The sequence below is a fragment of the Abramis brama genome (assembly GCF_963993115.1).
Source record: "Abramis brama genome assembly, chromosome: 1".
Classification (NCBI taxonomy): Eukaryota; Metazoa; Chordata; class Actinopteri; order Cypriniformes; family Leuciscidae; genus Abramis; species Abramis brama.
This window is the reverse complement of record NC_139963.1, coordinates 30523010-30543968: the sequence shown is the minus strand read 5'-3', so window position 1 is coordinate 30543968 and position 20959 is coordinate 30523010. Positions and strand designations below refer to the sequence as shown.

The following is a 20959-nucleotide window of genomic DNA, read 5'->3' as shown; positions in this document are numbered from 1 at the left end:
AAGATAAAAACAGTTACAGATTATAAAAAGCATCAAACTATAAGGCACTTATTCCTGGGCAAAATTATTATGTATATCAAAAATAAGGGCAATTTAGAGGAAGAGGGGTCACTTATGAGAATAGATATTATTTAGATTTATAATAACATTACATTTATAATACATTTAATTTAAATTTAACATTACATTTATTTAAATGCATAGTAATAGACGTTGACATAATGTTTCCTTTTTTAAAAAATAAAAAAAGAAGAAAAAAGAAAGAAAGAAAAAAGAAAATGTATATACGCAGATTTATCACTATGATTTATCATCATGCCAAGAAAATAGGTAAGTAATTCTAGAAATACAGATTCCTCGAAGAGGTCATGTCTCGTGTTAACCACTAGATGTCACTGTTGTCCTACAGTTTGTACATGCAATGTGGCTAATCTTTATTTGTCTTACCATAATTCCCTCAGGGGTAAAACACAGACAATTAGCTGTTCATCAACATATTATGTTCAGCTGTTCATCAATTATAAAATAATAAATATTCTGAATCAAGGTCAACTGATTAGCTAGAAGGGCTCTCCTCCGATTGGTTATTTGATTTGGCCGTGAAACGTCATCTCACGTTCATGGCAGGCTGTCGGCAAGTCTGTTTTGATCGTCTTTACAACAGAAGTAAACGAAATCAATCCAACATAGCCTACTAAAAAGCGCTATATGTGCGTGTCTTCAGATTTATATTCCAAGTTCACAATTTCAGACGAAAAATCCAGAAATGTTTTCCTCAAAAAACATAATTTCTCTTCCACTGAGGAAAGAAAGACATGGATCTTGGATGGCATTGGGGTGAGTAAATTATTAGGAAATTTTCATTTTGGGGTGAACTAATCCTTTAAATAAATAAGTAAATATATAGGCTACATAAATCATACCAACAAATTGTCAGTATTTGTGTGTTTGAGATATTACATGCACCCAGTAAATGTGATAAATATGATAGAAATGAAAAATGTCTGCTTTTGCAACACCGTCTCCTCCACTAGCGTGCATGTCTCATCAGCTCTGGGGTGCTGGAGAAATCGCCCCAAAGAGTAGTGATGGGTCGTTCGCGAATGAGCCGGCTCGCATATCTGAAGAGCCGACTCTATTTTTAAAAATATTGCCTATAGAAATTAAATCATTATGTAGGCTAATAATGAAATAATTCATGATTTTAATTGCATTTTAAATAATTGACTAATTCAAAAACCAACAAAAACATAATTATATAGGCCTAAAGGCGCACACACATTTGTTTCGACTGTCTGATCAGTCTCACATTCAGTTCCTGTCAATCATACACGCGATGTCAACCAATTAAACTGCATGAGGGAGGGCCGAGCTAACTCACACACACACACACACACTAGAGATACGGATAAACCGTGGATCAGGCGGATGACGTGACGAAAAATAATATTTTAATTAAATTCGGGCGGGTGCCGGTTGAACCAATCAAATAAAAAAAAAGTTTGCCACTAAGCAAACCTGCAAGCTATGCCCAGCTGTCTACTATTGGAGGAGGCCTAAACGTCTCTTAGATGAGACCGCCTGGGTTATTTTGTTATTTTATTTCGATATTAATTATATTTTAAAACAGCCAATCGTAGCCTACTACCTCTGTGGAATATGCATTTAAAAGAGAGTTATGGTCTGATATGACTCAGAAATGACATCGGGCAATTGCAGCGCAAGATGTTCAGAAGAACGCAAGAGCTAAACTTCTACAAGCTCAATAGCCTAATATAGCCTACACATTAAAAAGTAAAAAAAAGAAGGTAAGAAAAATAGTCAGCCATAACTTTGCCCAATAGCCTAATAAGATGTGCAAGGCAAGCAGGCTAGTTATGGGGTTGTTATGGACAATTAAAATTTTGAATATTCACGTTGCACAGTTGTGTGGTGGACTTTCAGCGAGTTAAAACACATATTTTTTAAAGAGCCGTTTGTGAGTCAAAAAGAGCCGGCTCTTTTCGGCTCACGAAAAAGAGCCGGAATGCCCATCACTACCAAAGAGGCGGGTCTGTGGAGCAGCTTAGCCAATTGCTGATTTAAGATCTAAGTGTTTGACATGAACTGTAGCCAATCAGCGAGCTCAAATCTAGTCAGATATGGGCAATTCTGTTAGCGCCCCAAGCTGCGCGTGCCCGCTCGCGCTCATGCGCGCCTACCTCCATCAGACACAGTGTTGCCAGACGTACGATAATTATCGTATTTGTACGATAATTTTGACCTCTGTACGATCAATAATGACAAAAAATCCTATAATGTAAGATAATTTCAGAACTGTGTGACACTTCAAATGATGGTCGTTCGTTGTAATCATAGGGCTTCCTTCTATACTCATTGAGCTGTGGATTCTACGTCTACCGGGAGAAGAACGTGAAGAGAGAGGGAGCGAGAGACCTTGCGTGTGTGTGCTAGTGTGCCTCATGAAGCGAATGTAAGGACACAACCAATCAATTGTAAGTGCGGGCGGGCTTTTATCTATACTCTCCGAACCGAAATTAATCAGAACCAACGCCCAAAGTCGCTTTACAAAGATATGTAGGCTAAAGGCAGTGGTTCTCAAACTGGGGTGCGTGAGGTGACAGGTGGGGGTGGGGGAACAAAATGCTGAATTTTGCCGTTTCTTTAATACTACCTCACCTTAAAATGAGATTTAAACTGAGCATGCATTTCTATCAGGTAAAATGCTGTAAATACATGACATCCGATCAAATTACCTCATCTTTTGCGGTCAAAACTTCATGCATCAGGTCTCGTGCAGATTGCTGTCTCGGCAAATCGCGCTATACTAAGGCCGGTGACACACTGGCTGCGTGGCGTGAGCGTGGCGTTTCTGTTGCGTGTCAGCTGCGTGGCGTTTTCCATGTCTTTGCACACCAGAAGCATGTCTGACGCAGCGCTGCTGCTGCTAGGTGACATATGATAAGCCTCATTGGTGATATATTTGACATATGGGGAGAGAGTTGTGGAAGACCTATACTTAATGTTAAACATAAATATAAAGCCCCTCCTTGAACTGCCACCTTAACGTGGTGGAGGGGTTTGAGTACCCGAATGAACCTAGGAGCTATGTTGTCTGGGGCTATATGCCCCTGGTAGGGTCTCCCAAGGCAAACAGGTCCTAGGCGACGGGTCAGACTAAGAGCGGTTCAAAAACCCTTATGATGCCAAAAAAAACGAGGACCGTGACGTCGCCCGGTATGGCGCAGCCGGGGCCCCACCCTGGAGCCAGGCCCGGGGTTGGGGCTCGTATGCGAGCGCCTGGTGGTCGGGCCTCCCCCCATGGGGTCCGGCCGGGCTCAGCCCGAAGGAGCGACATGGGGCCACCCTCCCGTGGACCCACCACCTGCAGGAGGGACCGTAAGGGGCCGGTGCTAAGTGGATCGGGCGGCAGTCGAAGGCGGGGGCCTAGACAGCCTGATCCCTGGACGCGTAATCTAGCTCTAGGGACATGGAATGTCACCTCTCTGGCGGGGAAGGAGCCTGAGGTTGTGCGTGAGGTTCAGAGATTCCGACTAGAGATAGTTGGGATCACCTCTACGCACGGCTTGGGCTCTGGAACCACACTCCTCGAGAGAGGATGGACTCTTCACCACTCTGGAGTTGCCCATGGTGAGAGGCGGCGGGCTGGTGTGGGTTTGCTTATAGCCCCCCAGCTCAGCCGCCATGTGTTGGAGTTCACCCCGGTGAACGAGAGGGTCGCTTCCCTACGCCTTCGGGTCGGGGATAGGTCTCTCACTGTCGTTTGTGCTTACGGGCCGAACGGCAGTGCAGAGTACCCGGCCTTCTTGGAGTCTCTGGGAGGGGTGCTGGAAAGTGCTCCGACTGGGGACTCCGTCGTTCTACTGGGGGACTTCAACGCCCACGTGGGCAGCGACAGTGATACCTGGAGGGGCGTGATTGGGAGGAACGGCCCCCCTGATCTGAACCCGAGTGGTGTTCTGTTATTGGACTTCTGTGCTAGTTACAGCTTGTCCATAACGAACACCATGTTCAAGCATAAGGGTGTCCATCAGTGCACATGGCACCAGGACACCCTAGGCCGGAGGTCGATGATCGACTTTGTGGTCGTTTCATCTGACCTCCGGCCGTATGTCTTGGACACTCGGGTGAAGAGAGGGGCGGAGCTGTCAACTGATCACCACCTGGTGGTGAGTTGGATCCGATGGCGGGGGAGGAAGCTGGACAGACTCGGCAGACCCAAACGTACTGTGAGGGTCTGTTGGGAACGTTTGGCCGAATCTCCTGTCAGAGAGATCTTCAACTCCCACCTCCGGCAGAGCTTCGACCAGATCCCGAGGGAGTCTGGAGATATTGAGTCCGAGTGGACCATGTTCTCCACCTCCATTGTCAACGCGGCCACTCGGAGCTGTGGCCGTAAGGCCTCCGGTGCCTGTCGAGGCGGCAATCCCCGAACTCGGTGGTGGACACCGGAAGTAAGGGAGGCCGTCAAGCTGAAGAAGGAGTCCTATCGGGCCTGGCTGGCTTGTGGGACTCCTGAGGCAGCTGATGGGTACCGACGGGCCAAGCGGACTGCAGCCCGGGTGGTTGTGGAGGCAAAAACTCGGGCCTGGGAGGAGTTCGGTGAGGCTATGGAGAAGGACTATCGGTCGGCCTCGAAGAGATTCTGGCAAACCGTCCGGCGCCTCAGGAGGGGGAAGCAGTGCCCTACCAACGCTGTTTACAGTGGAGGTGGGCAGCTGTTGACCTCGACTGGGGATATCACCGGACGGTGGAAGGAATACTTCGAGGATCTCCTCAATCCCGCCGTCACGTCTTCCATTGAGGAAGCAGAGGCTGAGGGCTCGGAGGCGGACTCGTCCATCACCCAAGCTGAAGTCACCGAGGTAGTCAAGAAACTCCTCGGTGGCAAGGCACCGGGGGTGGATGAGATCCGCCCTGAGTACCTCAAGTCTCTGGATGTTGTGGGGCTGTCTTGGCTGACACGCCTCTGCAACATCGCGTGGCGGTCGGGGACAGTACCTTTGGACTGGCAGACCGGGGTGGTGGTCCCTCTTTTCAAGAAGGGGGATCGGAGGGTGTGCTCCAACTATAGGGGGATCACACTTCTCAGCCTCCCTGGGAAAGTCTATGCCAGGGTACTGGAGAGGAGAATCCGGCCGATAGTAGAACCTCGGATTCAGGAGGAACAGTGTGGTTTTCGTCCCGGTCGTGGAACACTGGACCAGCTCTATACCCTCTACAGGGTGCTGGAGGGCTCATGGGAGTTTGCCCAACCAATCCACATGTGCTTTGTGGATTTGGAGAAGGCATTCGACTGTGTCCCTCGCGGCGGCCTGTGGAGGGTGCTCCGGGAGTATGGGGTCCGGGGCCCTTTGCTAAGGGCTATCCGGTCCCTGTACGACCGGAGCAGGAGCTTGGTTCGTATTGCCAGCAGTAAGTCAGACTTGTTCCCGGTGCGTGTTGGACTCCGGCAGGGCTGCCCTTTGTCGCCGGTTCTGTTCATAATTTTTATGGACAGAATTTCTAGGCGCAGCCAGGGGCCGGAGGGGGTCAGGTTTGGGGACCACACGATTTCATCTCTGCTCTTTGCGGATGATGTTGTCGTGTTGGCCTCATCAAACCAGGACCTCCAGCATGCACTGGGACGGTTTGCAGCCGAGTGTGAAGCGGCTGGGATGAAAATCAGCACCTCCAAATCCGAGGCCATGGTTCTCAGTCGGAAAAGGGTGGTTTGCCCGCTTCAGGTTGGTGGAGAGCTCCTGCCTCAAGTGGAGGAGTTCAAGTATCTTGGGGTCTTGTTCACGAGTGAGGGAAGGATGGAACGGGAGATTGACAGGCGGATCGGTGCAGCTTCTGCAGTAATGCGGTCCCTGTACCGGTGTGTTGTGGTGAAGAAGGAGCTGAGCCGCAAGGTGAAGCTCTCGATTTACCAGTCAATCTACGTTCCTACTCTCACCTATGGTCATGAGCTGTGGGTCATGACCGAAAGGACAAGATCCCGGATACAAGCGGCCGAAATGAGCTTTCTCCGCAGGGTGGCTGGGCGATCCCTTAGAGATAGGGTGAGAAGCTCGGTCACTCGGGAGGAGCTCAGAGTAGAGCCGCTGCTCCTCCACATCGAGAGGGGTCAGTTGAGGTGGCTCGTGCATCTTTTCCGGATGCCTCCTGGACGCCTTCCTGGGAAGGTGTTCCGGGCATGTCCCACCGGGAGGAGACCCCGGGGAAGACCTAGGACACGCTGGAGAGACTATGTCTCCTGGCTGGCCTGGGAACGTCTCGGTGTCCCCCCGGAAGAGCTGGAGGAAGTGTCTAGGGAGAGGGAAGTCTGGGCATCCCTGCTTAGACTGCTGCCCCCGCGACCCGGCCCCGGATAAGCGGTAGAAGATGGATGGATGGATGGATAAATATAAAGCAGCAAAGACAACGTCGGCAGTGTTGACGGCAATATAGGCTACAGAATATTTCGTTCTGTTTTGACAGGTGCAGTATTTGAAAATCAATAATATTTTTTGAAATTGCATTTATATTTGCATTTATGTCAAACCCTAGACACTTTCAAACATCAAAATGACATTTATTAATATGTATTTGTGTCAAAATGTCATATAAACATCTTTTCCTATTCAATTTTGCTTGGAAACGCTTCCAAGACGCTTGCGTGTCGCGTGAAAAATAGGCGTCGGTTCTATTTCTAGCATGCGCGTGTGTCACGCAGGCAGTGTGCAAGCTCTAACCTGTTAACATGGGAGCCGAAATAAAAACGGACACGCCACGCAGCTGAGACGCTTACGCCACGCATCCAGTGTGTCACCGGCCTAAGTTACCGTTCTCGACAATGTACGTTACCTTTGTAAAAGTAGGGATTTAGCACTTACTAGCATGAAGAACAAATATAGACACAGACAGACTGTGCATGGAGATCGATATAAGAATCAAACTCTCTTCGATACAAAGACATACCCTGTGTGAGTTCCTGTGTTTAATGTTGATCACATTATATGATTATCCACACGATTGCAAATGTGACATTGATTTTATACAACAGCTCAACAAACGAAATATTAATATTAAGTGATGTTAATTTTCAACACCGTTGTCAGTATTTTTTACAACAAAATAATAGCTCCAACGAAAGCCACAGCAGAACTGCAGCACACAGCAGTGTTTGTGAGCGAATCTACGGCTTTGAACGAATCATTAGAGTCAATGATTCAATGATTAATTAATAAATACAGCCACTTGCTTGGGGCGGGTGTTGTGAGGTTTTGCGCTCGTGCACGGCTGCCTATGACGGCTGCACACAAAAACCTCACAACACCCGCCCCTGTCGGTGATTGGTTGGAACACTATTTATTTTGGTTTTGAGTGTTTGGCTAAACCAAGCGTGCCGCACAAGCCCTGAAAAGTGAAGCCAAAACGTCTCGATCGCCCCTTGGTGACTGGTCCTAGTATAGGTCATAAGCCCCGCCTCCCCATGTTATTCAACGGGACGTGAGACCAACTAAACAATTAAATTACACTTCAAATATCTTTTTTCCAAAGGTGGTTTCTTTCATTTGCTGTCGTTTTTATCACGCTGATGTTAGTTCAAGTGTCTGTTTCAAAAATAAGTTGTTTTTTAGTTAGTTACGTGATGCGGTGGTGTAACTTCACGACTGACAGCTGTGATTGACAGGTTCTCTGAGCGAAGTAGTCACTGAAGCACCAACGGACATTTTTTCGGGATCTTCGGAGGACTGAGGAGATTGTATTTACTTTTTTTTAACAAGCCTCTTGACGTACTGCAATCAATTTTTAAAAAAGTGTGCAGAATCCTCTCTCCCTGAGTGCATTCTGCGAGAGTGAGGGCGGAGCGTTGATTTCGCGGCTTTACTTCCTGCTCACTACTGCGCAGGTCTGGTCCCGAGATCGCTACTGCGCAGACTCAAGTTCCAATATGTCAGCGCCATATCGGGACTCTGGCGGCTTCAGTTCTCATCAATGGAAGAGAGCGAAGGGGCGTCGTCCATCTTTTTTTACAGTCTATGGGCTAAACCGGGTGAAAACAACTGTTTTTGTGTGCAGATCTCAGAGCCTAGGCTGCCTACAGAGATGCGTTTTTTTGACTGCATGCTTATGGGGCGGGCAGCTAGCGGATCGTTAGGTAAGATTAGATGAATGTGAACATTTATGTTTGGGCCTGAAATCTCTGATACCACCTTTAAGGAATAGAACAAAATAAACACCAACATCAAAGCACAATACACATACCAAGGGCAGAAAGTAGGCCTAATATTCAGAGGTCACTCACAAAGTTAGGTTAAAGACACAAACAAAGAGGGATTCAAACAAATAGCATATCAATAACAATGTAGAATTTACAGACTGCGAGCTGAAGAGTAATATTCAGATAATGAATTTGTTTTTGAAGGAGAGAAGGGTTGATGTTTGATGGATGTCTTGAGGAAGAGCATTCCACAACCTCGGAGCCACTACTACGCTAAAACACTCCCATGGTTACCAGACTATTGAAACCGACTGAATATAACACAGCCCCACCTAAGATATTTTTCACCAGCCGCCACTGGAGAGATGGTAGTGGTGGTGATGCTGTCGGCTCACGCACTAGTCTGTTTTGATCTTCTTTACCGCCAACAGAAGTAAACTAAGTAAACGAAGTCAATCCAACAGTGTGATAAGTGCGTGCGGTGAGATTTATATTCCAAGTTCACATTTTCATAGCCTGTTTAGATCGTGTTTAGATTAGTCCTAGATGTTTGAGCGAGATTTGAGATGAGAGATAGTGAGAGAGAGGTGGTGGGTGGTGCAGAAGTGTGTGTGTGTGTGTGTGTGTGTGTGTGTGTGTGTGTGTGTGTGTGTGTGAGAAAGAGAGATGGTGTATCTAGGTGAGGCAAACACTATGAGAGTAACCCCAAACTGCTAGGACTAATCTAAACACGATCTAAACATGCTATGAAAATGTTAACTTGGAATATAAATGTGATGGCACGCACTTATCACACTGTTTACTTACATAATTCACTTCTGTTGGCGGTAAAGATGACCAGAATAGACTAGCCGACAGCCTGCTACAAAACTGGCTCAAAATTTGTTTCTTAAAAATACACCTTTGAGAGCAAGTGAATGTGCCTCAACTTGACCATTGCAGTGGATTTTTATTTTTTTTATTTTTATATATATATATATTTATTGAAGAGTTCATTGAACTTTTAAAGTACTGTAAAAGAGCAGCATGGACATCCTTCAAACTTCATCTTTTGTGTTCGCCTGAATAGAGAAAGTCAAACGTGGTTGGAACGACACGAGAGCGAGAGCAAACGATGGCAGAATGATCATTTGTGTGTGAACTATTTCTTTAATGTAAGTGAAACTGCTTATGAAAGGCCAGATGTAATCGTATTCTCCGGAGCGCCGTCACTCCCAGCCGTCGTCCATTAAAGGAGGCATCAGTCCAGAGTCGCATTTCATTACGCGACACATTTAACCTCACACACTTCAACTAAAACATACACAAGCCTTATTATGTGCTTAATATTCACTATCAGCTGAATAATTTTTAATGCAACTTATATCCGAGTAGATGGATAACTCAATTATGCGCAGATCCGTCCCGGAGCCGGGGAAGATTGATGGGAAGGAGAGGCCGACGGGTCTTTAGCAGGAGATCCTTCTCTCCTCCTTCACTGGTCCTCTCTTTATAGGAGAAGCATCATTACACACCGCCAGAGTTTATTATGAGCGCCGCGTCTCGGACACACTGGTGTTCGCATGATGAATGCTGTCGCTGCGAGATTCAGAGAGGAAATTAGTTGTCGTTTGGTGGAAACACCGCATTTCTCACTTCCATTTGTTTTCAGGGAGAACGAGGAACAATTAACAGTGCACAAAAAATGTGGTTCTAGAACTCTAGGGTTCTTGAAAAGAGCCCTCTATGCCAGAGAGGTTCTATATAAGGAGAAATGTGTTATGGAAATGTCCTACTTCCCACTTCTGAAGTCGTTTGGTGAAAACACTGCATTTCTCACTTCCATTTGTTTTAAGGGAGAACGAGGAACAATTAACGGTACACTGTTACTAAACGAGGTTCGACAGCCTGCCATGAACGTGAGATGACGTTTCACAGCCAAATCAAATGTCACAGTTACACTTAACTCAGTGTGTGTTAGGTTCTAGTTTCAGTTCTCAAAGCACCATCAGCTCTTCTTGTGAGCAGGAAGTACCCTCTTATATTCATAGGCACTTTGAAACAATGCAAGGACTGCAATGCCAAGACCTTGTCTTCTCATTTTGATATTGGGTAAATACAATTTATAATTTATTACAGATTAAAATTATAATTATATAGGCTAGTAGGCTACTGTATGTCACAATGTAATATTTCATCCGTAATAAAACAGTCTACTGAAAGATTATGAACTTTAAAAGTCTAGCAATAATAGGTTACATCTTTTTATAGTTGTTCCATCATCTCTCTGAGCTTTTCACTCTCTGAAACTCGTGGCTAATACCAGAAAGTTACCTTAAACTGAAAACATTGATTATCATTATGGCGTTGACATGATTGATTTTGAAAATGAACATTCACCAACAAATTAACTGCTCTAAATAACTTTTAAATGCTTCATGAAAATTACCTGTTCAATAAACTAAAATAAAGGGGCACTAACAGAAATATGACATAATTTTTAATGTTTAAATACATGATAGGCCTAAATATTTTTTCCTGTTACATCCGTGCAACGTTTCAGCTGTAGATAAATTAGGCCATAAATGTTTGCTAGATTGTACCTTATTGTAAATATAATGAAATGTTTGTATTGTAAAAAAAAAAAAAAAACATCTATCGCGTGTGAGTTGACTCACATTTCGTGCTTCAGAACTTCCGTTAAGAGAACATAGTGAGCACTGAGCATCGATGCTCCCTGGTTTTCACAGTGCATTATAGAACTTTTCAGGGAGCAAATGTTTTAGTGCACTGGTAGGATTTTGCGATAGAGACAGCCCTGAAAATGGCCGACTCCCTGATCAGTGCCCTGACCATGGAACTAGGGAGCTGACTGAGACACACACACATTAACTGAACTTAGGGGCCGTTTACACAACACCATTAACAAATAAAAACAGAAAACTTTTTATGCATTATGGCCGTTCATTTACACGTTGAACGTTGAGTTTTGGGGCCTGAAAATGCAAACTTTTGAAAACAGGTTTTAAAGTAGAAGTTTTTGAAAACAATAGGTTACCAAATTGAATCAGTGTAAATAAAAATGTGAATTTGTGAAAACGGTGACATCATGTGCATGTGTATTACATGTTCAGTTTATAGGCATGCACTCAATAGACAAAACTAAAAATTCAGACTACAGGACTGTTTTTGCTGCTCAATTAGAGTTTATTAATGCTTTTCCAAAAAAATGTAGATTTACTGCACCACTATGACCAGCGGAGACATAATTATTTACATACACCTAATTCTAACATTGCCAACTAATTCTAATTCTGACCTCGCCAACCACTGGCCTGGCATTCAGTGTTAGTTTGCTTTGTTGTTGTTGCTGTTTTGTTTTTGGCCATTTTCGTGGATCCATGAATCGTTTTTGTCGTCGTTCAGTCGTTACCACGAATTGTCATCTGTATGCTAAACGTCAAAAACGGAAAGGAAAAACATTTCTATTTTTAAGTACATCAATTGTTGTGTAAACTGAAGAATAACAAATTTTAAGAATCTATTTCAAGTATGCTTCCGTACATAACATCATGGTAAAGAATATTGTATTTAGCTTTTAAGGTTAAGATCTCAGCAAAGTTGCAATTCCTGTTCTCTCCTTGTTGTCTTTAATGGCTCTTGGAGCCCCAGTTTCACTCAGACTGATGGGATTAGCACACGAATGATTCACTGAGAATCTCACCTTTTGTTCTGCAAATGGCTTTCGGAGCCCAAATGGCTCTTGGAGCCTTATGCTGATTGAATTAGGATTGGCCAGACCCTCAGTCTAGGGTGTTACCTAAACCTGTTACATGCTTTGTTTGAATTTGTCTCTACCTTCAAAAGTCCCTCCTCCTAAAATGCCTATAAGACACCATGAACAGTTATGTACTTTAGATTTTTTTGGACGAACTGCAGCCACGCTCAATAAAGAATAACTTCTGTTTGAACGCGATCCCAACATCTCCTGGTCTCTTCTTTGAAGAAGGAAAAAGTTCCCTACAAAACGTACCCTTAATGACGAAAAATCAATTAATGCTGCTGAGAGGGTGTTTCTAATACAACAGCTGAGGGAGTGACAGCAAATGAGACATCTCTCTCTCTCTCTTCTGACTGCTGTAATCAATCTCTGTATTTTTCACTCTTCTGTAGAGTCGTGGGAATGTTATCGCAGATTTTTTTTCTTTTGCTTTTAGAGCAAATGCAAATTCAATAATTACGCAGTAAAAATTTGCTGTCATCTCCCATTCAATATTGAGTTAATACACATATACTGTAAACAAACCAACACATTCTCACCTGTGAAAGGTTATCCCATCTCTTCAGGAATTTAAATATCTGTGGTTTTATAACCAGAGGCTGCACAATACTTGGAGAAAACTCATTGGTTTTTACTGTGAGATGACTACAGCAAATGAAATTAAATCTTGACAGTTCCAAGATGGTGGATGCATCGACATATCTGGAGCAGTTGAATATTGAATCTACATATACATATCTATGGCAAGGATGATGTATTTTTGTAGGCCAAATCTCGGAGTTTTAGCACTTCCGGTTCCATCGTTCTGAAATCAATAGATTTTTTGAATATGCCTGAAATAAGGCCTGTGGTTAAAACAATCACAAAATATTTTCACATTGTACTGTATGACATACACTCACCTAAAGGATTATAAGGAACACCTGTTCAATTTCTCATTAATGCAATTATCTAATCAACCAATCACATGGCAGTTGCTTCAATGCATTTAGGGGTGTGGTCCTGGTCAAGACAATCTCCTGAACTCCAAACTGAATGTCAGAATGGGAAAGAAAGGTGATTTAAGCAATTTTGAGCGTGGCATGGTTGTTGGTGCCAGACGGGCCGGTCTGAGTATTTCACAATCTGCTCAGTTACTGGGATTTTCACGCACAACCATTTCTAGGGTTTACAAAGAATGGTGTGAAAAGGGAAAAACATCCAGTATGCGGCAGTCCTGTGGGCAAAAATGCCTTGTTGATGCTAGAGGTCAGAGGAGAATGGGCCGACTGATTCAAGCTGATAGAAGAGCAACTTTGACTGAAATAACTACTTGTTACAACCGAGGTATGCAGCAAAGCATTTGTGAAGCCACAACACGCACAACCTTGAGGCGGATGGGCTACAACAGCAGAAGACCCCACCGGGTACCACTCATCTCCACTACAAATAGGAAAAAGAGGCTACAATTTGCACGAGCTCACCAAAATTGGACCGTTGAAGACTGGAAAAATGTTGCCTGGTCTGATGAGTCTCGATTTCTGTTGAGACTTTCAGATGGTAGAGTCAGAATTTGGTGTAAACAGAATGAGAACATGGATCCATCATGCCTTGTTACCACTGTGCAGGCTGGTGGTGGTGGTGTAATGGTGTGGGGGATGTTTTCTTGGCACACTTTAGGCCCCTTAGTGCCAATTGGGCATCGTTTAAATGCCACGGCCTACCTGAGCATTGTTTCTGACCATGTCCATCCCTTTATGACCACCATGTACCCATCCTCTGATGGCTACTTCCAGCAGGATAATGCACCATGTCACAAAGCTCGAATCATTTCGAATTGGTTTCTTGAACATGACAATGAGTTCACTGTACTAAAATGGCCCCCACAGTCACCAGATCTCAACCCAATAGAGCATCTTTGGGATGTGGTGGAACGGGAGCTTCGTGCCCTGGATGTGCATCCCACAAATCTCCATCAACTGCAAGATGCTATCCTATCAATATGGGCCATCATTTCTAAAGAATGCTTTCAGCACCTTGTTGAATCAATGCCACGTAGAATTAAGGCAGTTCTGAAGGCGAAAGGGAGTCAAACACAGTATTAGTATGGTGGTCCTAATAATCCTTTAGGTGAGTGTAAATACATCAGTAATACCCTCTTGTGATTTTTTATTTTATTTATTTTTTTATTTTCTTGGAAACATTTCTTGACTAAATGGGACTACATAGGTTGTTTGGGACACTAAGCGTCATCAGACAAGCAGAAAAACTTCAAGGTATAGTGGAGGATTTTCTTTTTCCGGGTGGATCATCAAGACTATTGGTCCTCCTAATTGTCAGTCATTCTGGTGATATGTTTACGTAAGGCCGTCGTACGTGCTCGTCCCTAGGTAGTTTTCGCTTTCTGCGCATGCGCACTTTCAGGTGTATATGTGTGGTGAGCTACGGTTTCAGCCATTCATTGAAGCTCGCCGTTCTCACCGGGTTTTTTCAAAATGTCTGAGGGTCGCAAGAGAAAAAGTGTCTACGAATTGTATGACAAGAAAAGAAAGGCCTCTGAAGAAAGAAACAAGACCAGAGTGTTTTTGGGAGAATATTTCACACGCTGGCGTGCGCGAAAAGCACAGGTTGGGCTTCCCACTGATGCCTCAGTCACGAAGTTTCTACTCGATTGTTTGGCATGCTATTTGGAGAAATCCATTTAAAATCACTGCTAGTAAAAGTTAATGTAAGCCAGGGATGGGCAACTTCGGTCCTGGAGGGCCACTGTCCTACAGAGTTTAGCTTCAACCCTAATCAAACACACCTGAACAAGCTAATCAAGGTCCTCAGAATTACTAGAAAATTACAGGCAGGTGATTTTTTTCAGGGTTGGAGCTAAACTCTGTAGGACAGTGGCCCTCCAGGACCGAAGTTGCCCATCCCTGATGTAAGCTATGATTAGCGATGCTAGCCCTGGCACAAGTCACGCACCGCGCAGACACGGTAAACATCTAAATTTGTCTAAAGTAGCCTTATGACCAAATGGTAAAAGGTATCACGCTGAAATGTTCTAAAACCTTGTGTGTTCATTTTTGATAATTCCAATGTGTTCACCATAGTATTTATTACACAAATGCAACAAGCTACTTCTCCATTGCAGATCATGTCTTGAGTCCTCACTCAATCGATCAGTATAATAAGTAAATAAAACACGGAGGGGCATTTGACATTTTGTCTTGCATTAATGTTTTTGAGTTAGTTTATAATTTGCAACATAATTGTGCCACCAAACGTGACTAGCCAAATTTGGATGCCCTTCCAAACAATCTACTTTGATAGTAGGCTTGTATGAGCCATGCCAACAGCAACTTGTAAACAGAGCGTGCACGAGGAGAACTAGGCTTGTGCATGCTCTCTCGTGCACACGTTTAATAGGCGTTCCCTCTCTGGAGCAGGTAGAGTATTGCGCATGTGCATTTTTTCAAAAAGTGGAGAGGGCGGTTCTTTTCTAAAATTCGGGAAAATCCTCCACTATACCTTTAATGTCATTAGTTTACTTTCACAGTCTCGTTGTGTTTATAATCATGCTCTTGTAAACTATTTCAATTTGAAATTTCGAAGTCTTTCAAAGACTGAAATTATTGTCGGAAACTTAGTGATGGTGACAGTAAAGTAAATTATAATATCTGATTGTAAGTACAGTGTTTTTAAATATAACTGTTTTTCATCTCAACAGCCAGTGCTTTAACTTCTAGAACTGGTAAGTAACAAACTATTAGTCACTCTTTTAAAACTCAGATCTTATTCTAGTTACAATGGATGACTGACGAAGAAAGATGTGAATTGATTCGTAAAATAGTTTTTTTTTTTGTAGGTGGATCTAGTATCAGGCTTGTGAATGGTAATAATGACTGCTCTGGGAGAGTTGAGATCCTTCATGATGGCCGGTGGGGAACAGTGTGCGATGATTCCTGGGACATTAAAGATGCTGCTGTGGTGTGCAGACAGTTGGGATGTGGAGGAGCTGTTAGTGCAAACTCCAGCACTTCTTTTGGCCAGGGAAGTGATCAGATCTGGATGGATAATGTGAATTGTTCAGGAAGTGAATCATCCCTCACACAGTGCTCACACAGTCCTATTGAAAAACATGACTGTGGTCATCAAGAAGATGCAGGTGTCGTCTGCTTACTGGGTAAACTCAAGGAAAACTCATACAGTGTTCACACAGAGGACTAGGAGATAACGACTGTAATCATGGTGAAGATGCTGGTGTTGTTTGTTCAGGAGGCAAGTCAAATCTTTTGCATCTTAACTTATTTTTATGAGAGAAATGAGCAATAGAAATCACATTAAGCTTCATGCATTTCATCACATCTTAACAAGTTGTTAAGCTTTTGCAGGTGACCTGGAGAAACCCACTCTTTCCCTGATCTCCACACATGCAGTTGTTTCTCCTAGAGAAAACATACAGTTCAGATGCACAACACCTAAATCAAGATGCAATGCTAATGCTGAATTCCACCTCTTCATAAATGGATCATCTGTGTCCTCTGAGAAACATGTATCTAGTGCGTATCTTTCAAACTTGTTAATGTAAGCGTCTCACATCAGGGTATCTACAGCTGTAATTACTCCTACCAAAACACCATTATAAAGTCGCCTTGGAGTAACACTGTTCAAATCACTGTAGGTGAGTGTTTAATCTTGTCTCATTGCTACATTACTGTTTATAAATGCATTAGCTGCATGAAAGTGAATTAATTCTGTATTGATGTCTATTTTTTACTTTATTCTGCTGATTTGTAAAATGTGTGTGAATTACATTTTGATCCCGACAAGATTGAATTCAATTATTGAAGCCATTTTTTATTTAAATCCATTTGAATTTAATGCTTGAGGCTCTGTAACCATATAACTGTACTCTTTTTGTTTCCTAGTGCACTTGCAGCAGCCCAGCTTGCCCCGCATTGCTCCTGATGGGCGGTTTGACGTGGGGCCTCAGGGGCCAGTGATCACCTGGGGCCACAGTTTCACTATCATCTGTTCCACTGAATCTCAGCATCCTGGAGGCTCCTTCTACCTGTTTAGGGAATCATATATGACCAGGAGTCAGTCAGCTGTCAATCTCTCTGCCTCCTTCTCCTTTCCTGAGGCAGATTATTCCCATGAAGGAAACTACAGCTGTGTTTATGAAGTCAGTTTGTCCTCACGCACCTTCCGTTCCTCTGCCTCTGAACTGCTGGTCATCACTATCAAAGGTATTAATGTGTAAGAGCCTAAAAACAGTCTGGACTGCTGGTACTGAAAGTTTAACTCTAAACCGTGTCTGTCTCAGCCTCCCTGCTTCCTGTCATTGGTGCTGCGGTGTCAGCTGTGCTGCTCTTACTGTGCTGTTCTGTCCTCGCAATCATCCTCCTGGTCAAGAGAAGACAAAAGCAAAGGAAAAAGGAAACTAATTTTAAGTGACCAATGAGAGATTTATTTCGTGTCTTTCCTAGAATGGGCAGTTTGTGACTTTGCGAGATAAACAACATAAAGTAGCACTGGTATTACAAAACATTCAGTGGCACATACCAATCAAATACAGACGTGACACAAATAACACGTTTGAAAAAATATTAATGCACTTTAATTCGTTTAATTGATATTTTAAATATCACAAAATTAGGCTATTTATTTAGGATTTTGTGCCACAATTACGTCAGTAGGCTATAGGTGTTCGATTAATCTGTCAGTCACTACCGGAGGTGTCGCAACACGGTGACATGTTCCGTGTCAGTGTCAGTGTGTCGCGATGTCAGTGACACATGCCAATAATGTCAGTGACACATGCTACTATCCACTGGCACATGCCAATGAAGACCGGATGTGCCAATACGCACAGTGACGTGCCATTGGCTTCTGTGCGTCAGATGCCATGTCACTTAATGTTAAAACTGCTACTGGAGAATTCCCCACGATCAACGTCAATACTTTCCTGTTTGCGCGAATCATTTCACCAGACTGCTTTACAAACGAGAACATTGAAAAAGGTATTAGCTCCTGTCTGAGTATTGTTTATGTGCCTAATGACTGTCATAGTCTCACAGACTGGTTATTTTTTGAACAGATTAGTAAAATGTTAGTGCTTCAAGCCCTGATAGTTGTACCTAACACTGCATAGATAACGTTACGCATCACTGACAAGCCTACATAGATACATAGTTACCGAAAAAAAGTTTTTCATGACCATTAGCTGTAACTAGGGCTGTACCAGAATATTCGAGTATTCGAATATTCGTTCGGTGGGTTGGTATTCGATTTTCAAATTTGACATTCGAATATTCGTTTTAATTTTTTTTATTTTTTTTCTTCACACCTGCCATCCCCCTAGAAACGGTTCCCATTCGCGCTTAAATGGGGCTGTCATGCGTTTTCTCAGATCGGATAGCTCTCTCTGATTTATCAATATGAACAATGAACACATAAATGTGTTTTTGCAAAACGGATATGAATCCGAACTTCAAATCCCGCGCTATAGGCAGATGTAATGGAGTGCACGTCACCAGCAACAGATAAGCTGCATTTTACTGATCGTCAGCTAAAATTTCTAAATCAAAGACCGCAATAAGAGAGCGGCAACAGCCCTGGTAAGATCATTTCGGTTCTTTACTTTTAATGAAGTTGACTGTGTGTTAAAGCATCTGCGACCCACTTTCACTTTGATTTGCGATAGTTTGCACGTTGGCTTGATGAATATGCTGATCTGCGGTGACGCGTGCTGTAAGCGTCGTCATATCTGGCTATAACATGATATAGCCTAAAACGCTCTCACACGGTTATTTTTTTAGCATTTTTGGGCGAAATACAATACTCTTATTTTAGAGCGCAGAACAGCGGAGTTTGTATGGGCAGAAGTGCATGCCTGAGCTTGTAGGCTAAAAGCTGCGTTGCTTTGACATTGTGGAAATAGAATAGAAACAATATATTAGCCTACCCTTTACTGTGTCAGTAATTACTGTGCTGCTGATTTCTGATTTGAGAGTTATTTGTTACTCAGAAAAATATTAGGCTGTGTTTTGTATCAGTGCAGTGTCCGTTCTCGGAGCCCTGCGCGTGAGGCGCGCGCGCTTCCCGCTCGCGCTGTTCTGTATTAAAAGTTTATTAATTCTGAACGCGTCACGTCTCGCGTGTCTATATTGCACCAAATGTGACACTGCACTCGTGAAGTCGATTGGATGAACGGTTCAAAATGCAAGATAAATAATCTAAATGCAAACAGACAGACGCATAGAGATTCCTGCCTTTATTAGAGAGAAGAATATGTTCAGCCCCCTCCCTCCGAAGCTTCGAATATTCGATGTTAATTCCTATCGAAGCTTCGAAGCTCAAAAAATGGTATTCGGACCAGCCCTAGCTGTAGCATCAATCTGTCAATGAACTAACGTTAACGTATAGTAAACACATAGCGTTCGTATCTCACTACTCTAACTTACCCTGCCAGTACATACAAAGATAGATCAAAGTGACATTACGTTAACCAACCATTCAGAAACGCCCTGTTTTCCGACTCCGGTTCAAATTGATACGGTTGCACAGATGTGTCCTCAGAGACTCCCGCTGCCATTCTTCAAAATATACCCTCCTCAACTGTTGTCAAGGCAACACTCCACGTGTGTTGTGGCAAAACCATAGGCTGTAAAAAATATGGACAAAGCGGGCAAAACGCCCCACAGAACAGAGGGGGGGTTGAGCAAAGCTCATCATTTAAAGACACATGCACTTAAACGGCGTGCTGAAAACAGAGCTGTTTTTGACCAGGTAAAATGAGTGTTTTCTTACAATACTAATGAGAATTTTTAATTAAAGTATATTACAAACTTTTAATTTAGACCCTAAAGAATCATATTAGCTTGTACAAAAATGGCATTATATGACCCATTTAACTACGATAAGGTTAGATAAGGGAATCATTATTAATACATAAATAATGAAAAGTGTATTAAAAAAGGTGAGCCAAATATCATGTTATATAATTATACTAGTTACATTTCACAATGTATCAACCCTGAAAAATTATATTTTTGCATGCCATTATACAAAAGGCGTATGCCAAACGAAAGATAAAAACAGTTACAGATTATACAAAAGCATCAAACTATAAGGCACTTATTCCTGGGCAAAATGATTATGTCATATGTATATAAAAAATAAGGGCAATTTAGAGGAAGAGGGGTCACTTATGAGAATAGATATTATTTATTTATAATAACATTAAATTTATAATACATTTAATCTAAATTTAACATTACATTTATTTAAATTTATAGTAATAGACGTTGACATAATGTTTCCTTTTTTTTAAAAAAAAAAAAAAAAGAAAGAAAAAAGAAAATGTTTATACACAGATTTATCACTATGATTTATCATCATGCAAGGAAAATGGGTAAAAAGTCATTCTAGAAATACAGATTCCTCGAAGAGGTCATGTCTCGTGTTAACCACTAGATGTCACTGTTGTCCTACAGTTTGTACATGCAATGTGGCTAATCTTTATTTGTCTTACCATAATCCCCTCAGGGGTAAAACACAGACAATTAGCTGTTCATCAACATATTATGTTCAGCTGTTCATCAATTATAAAAGATTAAATATTGTGACAGTCACTATGGAAGCTGTTACTAGGTACTCCCATAGTCTGGATCTCATTACAAGGGAAGCCCCTGAACTGAAACCAGTTGGGAACACCCTCGTGTTTTTTTCCTGCTCTTTAAATGTTTCTAACCACACTGAAAGTTCATCCAAAAATACTGTCATCATTTGCTTACCCTGATGTCGTTACAAACCTGCATGACTTTATTTCTTCTGTGGAAGAGCACACCCACACACTCTCACACACACACACACACCCACACTCTCACTCACTCACACACACTCACTCACTCACTTTCTATACAGTAGCCTACAAACTGTATCTTCTATCCCCCTTACACTAACCTTATCCCTATACCAACACATCACAGAAAACCGAATGATTTATAAGCTGTTTT

The 20959-nt window shown here is 42.9% G+C and overlaps 1 protein-coding gene across 3 annotated transcripts; it reads left to right on the top strand.

Annotated features, from left to right (window-relative positions):
- Nucleotides 1–680: 680 nt before the first annotated feature.
- Nucleotides 681–16294, top strand: LOC311066104 (scavenger receptor cysteine-rich domain-containing group B protein-like). 3 transcript variants are annotated; one of them, XM_084087106.1, is made up of 3 exons: nucleotides 681–837; nucleotides 15667–15690; nucleotides 15805–16294. In XM_084087106.1, exons 1-3 carry the CDS (start codon nucleotides 816–818, stop codon nucleotides 16164–16166), a joined length of 408 nt encoding a protein of 135 aa, XP_083943232.1. In that variant the 5' UTR covers nucleotides 681–815; the 3' UTR covers nucleotides 16167–16294. The 3 variants fall into 3 exon arrangements, 2 of the variants coding, with proteins under 2 accessions (XP_083943232.1, XP_083943231.1); XR_014603022.1 differs by lacking the exon at nucleotides 681–837 and adding an exon at nucleotides 2358–2495 and having other exon boundaries at nucleotides 15805–15921; XM_084087105.1 differs by lacking the exon at nucleotides 681–837 and adding an exon at nucleotides 10201–10300.
- The last annotated feature ends 4665 nt before the right edge of the window (nucleotides 16295–20959 follow it).

Bases quoted from the DNA above. Each gene is read 5' to 3' on its own strand.
- LOC311066104 (XM_084087105.1), top strand. From the start codon at position 10,267: ATGCCAAGACCTTGTCTTCTCATTTTGATATTGG. The intron at 10,301-15,666 runs GTAAATACAATT...TCATCTCAACAG, and splicing joins TCTTCTCATTTTGATATTGG to CCAGTGCTTTAACTTCTAGA. The intron at 15,691-15,804 runs GTAAGTAACAAA...TTTTTTTTGTAG, and splicing joins TGCTTTAACTTCTAGAACTG to GTGGATCTAGTATCAGGCTT.